The sequence below is a fragment of the Myotis davidii genome, unplaced genomic scaffold (assembly GCF_000327345.1).
Source record: "Myotis davidii unplaced genomic scaffold, ASM32734v1 scaffold299, whole genome shotgun sequence".
NCBI classification, from domain to species: domain Eukaryota; kingdom Metazoa; phylum Chordata; class Mammalia; order Chiroptera; family Vespertilionidae; genus Myotis; species Myotis davidii.
In genome coordinates, this window is record NW_006293088.1 from 4,666,158 (window position 1) to 4,674,919 (window position 8,762).

The 8,762-nt window shown below is 53.1% G+C and overlaps 1 protein-coding gene across 1 annotated transcript in view; it reads right to left on the reverse strand.

Moving 5' to 3' along the window:
- Nucleotides 1-7,709: 7,709 nt before the first annotated feature.
- Nucleotides 7,710-8,762, reverse strand: part of VPS13D (vacuolar protein sorting 13 homolog D (S. cerevisiae)) — a 236,959-nt gene continuing 235,906 nt past the window's right edge. Inside the window, 1 exon segment of the mRNA XM_006766790.2 lies at nt 7,710-8,222. Coding sequence (XP_006766853.1) covers nt 8,091-8,222 — 132 coding nt within the window. The 3' untranslated portion in view covers nt 7,710-8,090.

Sequence of the window (8,762 nt, forward strand, 5' to 3'; positions counted from 1 at the left end):
CCCCATCGCGGCAGTCACACCACGGCTCCTGGCTACTTAAGCTGGAACTACCCTTCATGCCTCTCCCCCGAATCCTCTACATTAAAGCAATTCCTCTCTCATCTCTTCTTTGAAAACATATCCCAAGTCCTCTCCACTGCCCTCCCTGGACTTTGCCCACCGTGTCTTACCTGGAGCACGGCACAGCCTTCCTCTTTTTGTGTTTGTTATCCTCACCCGAGGATATTTTTTTCCATTCATTTTTTTTTTTTTTGAGAGAGAGAGAGTGGACGGGAGGAGGAGAGACAGAGAGAGAGGAACATTGATGTGAGACACATCAATTGGTTGCCTCCCCCACGTGCCCTGATCAGGGCCGGGGATTGAGCCTGCAACCGAGGTATGTGCCTTGACCAGAATCGAACCCAGGGCCCTTCAGTCCCAGAGCCGACACTCTACCCACTGAGCCAAACCAGCCGGGGCACAGGCTTCCTCTCTTGACTCATTCTACCCATTCCCCATTTTTACGTCAATTTTACAGTGAAATCTCCTGTTTAACACCTTTCCTATACGACTTACAAAGCCCAATCTGACCTGGCCCCTGGCCACCTCTCTCCAGCTGTGTCTTGTTCACACTCAGCCTCATCTTGTTCACACTCAGCCTCGTCTCGTTCACACTCAGCCTCATCTTGTTCACACCGACCGCCTGGACTTTGCGTGTGCACCGCCCTTTCCTCCTAGCCTCACTAGCTCTTCTCAGACCTTCTGGGCTCAGCCTACCTGCCTCCTCCCCCATGAAGTCTTCCCTGCCCACCCTGATGCCCGCTATCCTGAGGGCAGCGAGAGTGCAACCCTGTTCATTGCACAGCCCTGGCCCCCAGCACCGCCCTGGTACCCAGGCAGATGCCTGGCAAGGGCTGCAGAGGCCCAGTGACTGCTGTCAGCCTCCTGTGCTGTCCGGAGCCTCTAGGGATGGGTGGCCTCTGTGGACAAACCACGACACAGCATGGAGCTGCCTTTCCGCAGGCTTGGCCGGGCTTCCCGGGGGCCTCGTACCCCTGAAGTGAAGTATCTTAGGAAAACATGCCCCGAAGGCAGCACCCTGCCCCTAAGTGTCGCTGGGGTGGTCTCAGAACCTCCCTGGTGCCCCTCCCCACACATCCCCTCCCTCGGGGCCTCACCTGCCCAGATTCCAAGGGTCAGCCCAGCCCAGACCCACACGTTTCCTCCAAGGGAACGGGCACCCATGACTTTTTGATGCCCTTTAAAAATATATATATTTTAATTGACTACAGAGAGGAAGGGAGAGGGAGAGAAACATCAATGATGAGAATCATTGATTGGCTGCCTCCTGCACGTCCCCTATTGGGGATGGAGCCCACAATCCAGGCATGTGCCCTGACTGGGAATCGAACCCTGAGCTCCTGGTTCATAGGTCGACGCTCAACCACTGGGCTTTTTGGTGCTTTTGAGTCCGACCAGAACAGGCAGGAGGTGCAGAGTTTTATTGCCCCTCGGGAGCTATTTACACCGTGAGTGCTGCGTGGGCGAGGCCCGTGGGGAGCATGGCCTGGCTCCTCTGAGAGCCACGCGTGGGGGGAAGGGAAGGCAGCTCCCGGTGCCATTGTTCCAGCATCCAGCGCTCTACAGCTCCAACTGCCTTCCCAGGAGGCCAAGGGACTCATGAAAGCTGCTGTGTGTTCTTTCTCGCCGTGTTTACTTCAAGGACTTACTGCCGTTTCCGAGGCGAACAGCGGAACTGAGACATCGCTTCTCTGGCCACTTGAAGATGTAGGTCAGAGCTCTCTTAGACACAAAGCTAAGAGCGAGCGTGCAGGGTTTGACAATGTTGCCTGTGAAGTTGTATCTGTAAGTACACAGGCATCCGTCCATCCATTTCCCTACCTGCCTATATTTACATGCCTCAAAGAGAAGAGAGTTTTGCTTCCTGTGTTCATGGAACATTTATAAAAAGTGGTCAAGTATTTGGGCAATAAGAAAACCACAGCAGACTTTTAAACAAATGTGGAAAACTTCAGGTTACATGAACTGATTATAATCCACTATGTGAAATAACTAATTTAAGGAAGATAACTTTTGAAAATATTTAGAAATTGCAAACATATTCCTAGGTAGCTCCTAGGCCAGTGATGGTGAACCTATGGCATGTGTGTCAGAGATGACACGTGAACTCATTTTTTTTGGTTGATTTTTCTTTGTTAAATGGCATTTAAATATATACAATGAATATCAAAAATATAAGTCTTTGTTTTACTATCTGACACGCCGAGCTCAAAAGGTTTGCCATCACTGTCCTAGACCAAAGAAATCAAAAGTAAAATTAAGTACTATGTAAAAAGAAAATGAAAGAATGCTTAACACCAAAGTTTGTGAGATAAATAAAGCTGTATTCAAAAGAAAATTTATAACCTTCAAATGTCCTTATTCAAGAAGGTGAAAAAAACAAAAATAAAAATAAGTGATTATCTTAGCAAGCAAGAGAAGAACAGTGAAATAAAATAAGCCAGGTATGGGGCATCAGAGGCTGAAAATGCGATCCATGGAATAATGAAAACAAGCAGCGGCCGGAAACACATCCTGAACTTGTTCTAGGAAGAGAACAGTAACGGCCTCAAAAACTCAGCTATGGAAAACAAAGAGTAAAAAGATGCAAGCTGAGGAGTGAGAAAGGAAAAATAACCAGGAAGAGAGGGTATTAAAATAATCCTATGAGCACATGTGCAACAAATTAACAGACCTAAGAGAACTGGGTGGTTTTTAAAAACCAAATATGCCACAAAAATAGACGCATGAAGAGAGGGGAAACTTGAATATTCCAGTTAATGGAGGGCACAGTGGGGTGATGGCTGCAGGGAACTACTGAAAAAATTCTAGAACCTGACGGGTTTATGGCCTACTTTCACCGAACTTTAAAAACTAGAACAGGGAATTCTAATGTAACTTAAGTATGGGCCATCGAAGACGATGGAAATCTCCCTAGTCCATCTTATAAAGGCAGCATCGTTTTAATTCTAAAATATGATGAAGAAACTAAGAAAAAAAGAAAATTATAGACCCCCCCTTATTTAATTTTTTATATTTTAAAAATTTATATTTTTATTGATTTCAGAGAGGAAGGGGGAGCTAGAGATAGAAGCATCTATGATGAGAGAGAATCATTGATGGGCTGCCTCCTGCATGCCCCACACTGGGGATCAAGTATGCAATCCAGGCATGTGTCCTGACCAGGAATTGAACCATGACCTCCTGGTTCATAGGTCGGTGCTCAACCACTGACCCATATGGGCTGAGTGACCTCCCTCATTTTAAAGATGCAAAGACTCGAAAATATTAGCAAACAGGACAAGAAAATGTGTCAAAAGAATAACAAATGAACACAGTATGACCAAGTGGGGTGTATTCCAGGGAGTAAGGGTGGTGTGGAATCAGGAAATTTATCAACATAATATTACATTGAAAAAAATTAATGGAGGAAAAACAATACAGTCACAATAATAGATGTTGTAACTCAGCAGCCATTCCTAACTTAAATTCCCACCAAGGAAAAGATGGCCCAATACTAGGGAAACTGAGGCACCACTTTGTACCTGTCTGACGGGCAGGCGGAGGCGCTGGGATAGGCGACTCCTGCCCGCCGCGTTCCCACCAGCATTTGGGAACGCGATCTTGCATGTACCCTCTAACCCCTGGCCCCTGGGAATCAGCACGGAAATAAAATTAGTGCCTATGCACATTCAGGGGAGGTTGTTCTTGGGGGAAAGAGGTGGGTGGCCTGAAAGCCGAGGGAAGGCCCACCAGGGAGGAATCGTCGAGTAATTACAAAACTTTAGCATCAAAAAAAATATATTACGCAGCGTCGAAGAGAAGACAGGTACACCAACCTAAAGGTGACACCGAGAAGTTGCAAAGGGTATGTAGGATTCCAACTTCCTAAAAGCAAATGTCGGGAATTATACGTGAATGTGTGTATATGTGTACACGCCTGGATGCGATGACTACAGGAGTGCAGTGAGCACACGGGCAAGAGGCTATTGGTCTTGAGGTGGTGACGTGGTTGGGGGGGGGGGTGGGGGGGGGGGGGGGGCAAGGAGGGGAAAATGCAGCAATAACTGCCCTGAAATATTCTAGTGGGCGCTCTCTCATGTGGGGTTGTTAGCCATACCTCCACGGTCTCCGCATGTAGAAAGGGCGTTGGTTTGGTTTGGGATGTGTAGGGTTTGTGTGACAGTTGGTTCTGACTGGCTCTTGCTGGGTTCTGGGGGCATCGGTGGGTGGGGTGTCGGAATAGGCAAGGGGGTGCGTTCCTTGATTAAATCCAATTCTTTGCCTAATCCGCGCTGAACAAGGCTGCCTGGTCTCATTGTAACTCATGACCCCCAACCCCAAATGGGCCCTCGTGCTCCTGGTCAGCTCCCTTCCCAGGCCTGACTGACAGCTGCACATCCTCTCCCCTCTCCAAGTCCCTCCCCCCGCCCTGGTCTCTCTGCTAATCTCCCAGGAAACAGAAGCGACCACATGAGCATCTCCTGCCGCTTCCCCACCTGCCCACCGGCTCCCTCTCTCGTTACTGCCTTCCTTCATCGTGCCTTCTCCCCTGAAGTGCCGGCCATCTGTCCTCCCATGAACAGCTCAGTCAGTCAGTGTCGCCCCCGATTCCCCTTTTTCCCTGGAAACCGCTGCCATCGGCTTTCACCCTCAGGGAGGTATCCGGGACCTGCTCGCTGTACCCGATAGTAACTGCTGGTCTCATGCGACCTGACTCCTCGGCAGCGCTGGCCAGTTAATCCCGCTCTCAAACCATCCTGGTCGGCTCCCAGGCCCCACTCCCGGCTTCACAGGCACGTCCCCCATGGTCCTGCTCGGGTCCCCTCATTGTTCCTCTCTATCTGCCTGACTCTACACTTGGGGGACCCCTGGGGCTCAGCTCTGGGGCTCTTCTCACTGCCCCCACTGTCCTCTGGGGCTTCCATCCAGGGTCCACCTGTCACTCGTGCACTGATGGCTCCCAAGCGGCGCCTCCAGCCTGGACGCGATCGCCTCAATTCCGGACTCTCAGGCCACTGCCTTCCTGGCTACTCTCGTGGATAACAAGCAGGACCCTGAACTTAGCATGTGCTGAGGGAGCCCCAAACCTGCTCCCCCTGAGTCTCCCCTTCTTGGTAAGTGGCAACCTCCCGCTGCCAGGCCCAGCCCAGCAACCTCGGCGTGGTGGGACACCCCGACCCCGGGCCTGCGGACGGAAAGTGTCCAGTGCGGGTCAGGGGCAGGATTGGCCCGGGTGATGTGCCTCCGTGCAGCAAAGGGAGAGGGGGCATGAATGTGAACGCTGTAACACACTGGGCATTTGTCACTGGAGATGGTTCTAGAATCTGCAACACCAAGAAAACCACAGGCCTGGGAAGGTAACAAAGCATTTTATTCCACAGGAAGAACAAGAACGACCCCGACATGAGAAGCGAGCGGAAGAGCCGGCCGGGCTGGCAGCTGTGGTGGTGTTTACACACGGCACCGGGTGTCTGTTCTCAGGGTCACCTCAAGCAGCCACGGCGGCATTTTGAGGCCCAGATGCCACTTAAAAACCAAGTGGCCCTGGAACCTTCTGAGCTGGAGGTGGGCACCACCCAGCAGCGAGACACTGGGGCTGGGAGGCTGCTGTCCCCTCTCGGCGAGGGTGGCCAGGCCCAGCGGTGCCCTCTGGCTGGCCTCTCCATGGGCAGAGAAAGCAGCTGTGGTTGGGCAGCGGCCTGGGCTGGCCAGCTGGGCTGGGTCAGGGAATTAGGATGGCTTTGGATTTCTCCTTATCCGATTTCTCTTTCCGTTTACTTCACTTTCCTCGGGGAGGAACCGTGACCGGAGGCAGCATGAGAAGCGGTGGAGACGGTCCTCACCGAGCCTCGGGCATCGCTGGCTGAAGCCCAGCTCGCAAGGAAACAGGCATCCATGGAGCCAGGACCAGAGCTGCTTCCCTCAGAGCTTCGGATTCCTTCCTGGCAAACTAGGAACCTGCGCCCAGAGCCCCCGAGGCCTCCTCGCCACACCTGGCATGCAGGCGGCAAAGGCAGGGCGCCCAGAGAGCTCTCGGTGGTGCCCACCTGCCCCCACCCAGCCCCACCCCGTTTGGTCTTTGGATCCCACTGGAACATTCTCAGGCGCAAATGTCAGGGAGGCGTTGCGCAATCGGGGGAGATGGACAACTATTTCAAGGGCCGATTAAATTAGAAAGGAGGGTGGGGGGGCCTGGGCCGGGAAGCACCATCCTGCAGGACGCCCGCCCGCCCGGCTTTCTGCCGTCAGAGCCCAGAATATCCCGTTGCTGCGGGCGGAAGGCAGACTCGTTCTCTTTAGTAACACTAAGCTCCTCACCATGGCACAGAGATTCAGGGACTTCATTCCAGAAAGTGACAGAGGCTCTGATGACAGCCCTTCCCAGGGCCTCATCTGGAAGAGGTCGTGATGGAGGCGGCGGGCTGTGGAGGCGAATGTGTGGGGTGCAGGGAGGGAGGCCAGGCCCCAGAGCACTGCGTGGCCCGACTGCCCGTCAGCAAAAACCCACCAACCAGCCAACCAGCCAACCAACCAACAGCCCTGCAGGACCAGGTGGCAGCTCTGCAGGTCCCGGAATCTGGGTGCAGTGACACCAGACCCTGGATTGCAAGGCCACCCTTGCGAACACCCTGAGCTGAAGCACTTGAACACTGTGCTGAAGTGCCTCTTGCTTCTTTAGGGACCACCCCACACCCCTGCGGGAGGGAGAGGCGAGACCAGTGTCATCTGTATCTTAGAAGGACCTGGGTCATGCGTTGGAAGCTGTCTCCACGCCCACTGGCCCACCAAGTCACTTCAGATCTCGGCTGCATCTGACATGGTGGTGGACACTGATTAGCTTTATGAAAATAAAAATTTTAAATCACAAGGCTAGTCATTCATTTTATAGTGAATCCCTTCCCCCAACCCCCAACTTGTCTCTTCTTCACAGAAAAGGAAAACACAACGAGGCCCGGGAAAGGGAGGCACGCATATGGCCTTGTGGCGTCGGAACCGAAAGCCACGCACAGGGAGGTCTGGCCACATCTTGGTACCATGAAGTGACCCAGCCCTTTAATACTCATACTTCCTTCCCTTTCCTAAGACACGCCCTCTCGCTCGCCCCGTGTCCCCGCCACTGCGTCCGGCCGGCTGTGTGTGTGGAGCTGGTGCCTGCGGCTTTATTCCGAAGTCCTCGGCCCTTCTCCGCTGCTGCCCAGGAGGAAAGCGTCCTTACTGTGGGCCTCAGGAAACGTGCGGATTTTTGATTTGTTAAAACAAAGATTTCCACGGACTTTTTCCTTCGAAACCAAACGGACTCCCCGATACTCACCCAGGGAAAGCTTGGTGCTCGTGTGGGCGAGTGCGGTCACAACACCCGATTTCCCTCAAAGCCCGGCGAAGCAGGAGACGGGCAGGAAAATAACCTGTCATAATCCAACACCTGGCTTTAAAATGGGGGAGAGAAATACAGAAAAGATGGGTTTCGGGGCCATTCCCTGCCTCTGCGAGGGCCGGCTCCGGTTCCGGCCCGAGATCCGCAGGTCCAAGGGGGCTCTCCAGCACCGCCCGCCACCCACAGGCCCCTGCGCTGGGAACTCGCTGGTTTCCGGCCCTGAGACCTGACACGCTCCGGCTTTCGAGTGCCTTTCAGAGAGTTCCCTGAACCAGACGCGTGGAGTTAGTGCAACAGAAGATCCAATATAACTTTATATTACTTTACAGTCAATAAGCCTTTACACACATCACAGGCCCTGCTGGGAAATACGCCTACATATTTACAAACACAGTTGTACATATATACATGGTAACAAAATACAGGGCAGTCCAAAAATTAGGTTCATCTCAGACACTTTTTAACGTTATTCAACCGATACCTTTAAAAAATTACGTCCCCATAATCTAAAGTGACCCCTGGCCCACAGATCAATGCGGTTGGTTTCCATTAGTGTCCCCATCAGCATTGCTTCCTCTCGTTCCTTGAGATCGTCCCCCAAACCGAGCTGAGGCTTGGCCTCTACCTCAGGCTCCGGCTGGCAGGGGGGTCCGAGCCCCGCGCAGCCTCAGCCTCAGGAGTCCAGCTCCAGCTGCTCCTGGTTCTCACTGAGCCTCAGCATCAGCTGCTGTTCATAGTACAGGCTCTTCGCATAGTTTATCTCCTGGGATAGCTTGACCGCGAGGACCTCCGATTTCACGTGGACCTGCAGGACAGAACAGAGTGAGCACCTGCCCCGCCCGGGGCGGGGGCGGGGGGGGGGGGGGACAGCCACAGGGCCCAGCTGTAGACACCAGGATGTGCATTTTTTAAGAGACGGCCTCCGGGGCCCTACTCCCAGTTAATATTGATTTCGGGGGTGGGGGTGGGGGGGGGCATGGAATCTGTGTCTTTTAACAAGTTCCCCGGGTGACTGTGCAGCCAACCCTGTACCTGGGGACCATCGGCTCCCGCAGGCTAAGAGCACGAATAAGGGACTGCACCTTGGGATTCAAACCCACACCCGGCCCACAAAGGCCTCCGGCCTTCCTCATCCAGAACGCGGAGCGGCTCGCTTGCCTTGAAAGGGGCAGCCATGCAGCCGGCCAGGCTCCCCATCTTGGGAGGGAACTTGTGGAAATAACTCATGCTTTTGGGTGTTAACTCTGTTAATCTACCAGCCCTGACTTAAGCCAATGACCCCAGGGGAGCCTGCACAAGCCAAACCAAACCCAAGTGCATTCTTGGGCAGGAGAAGGTCAAGGGA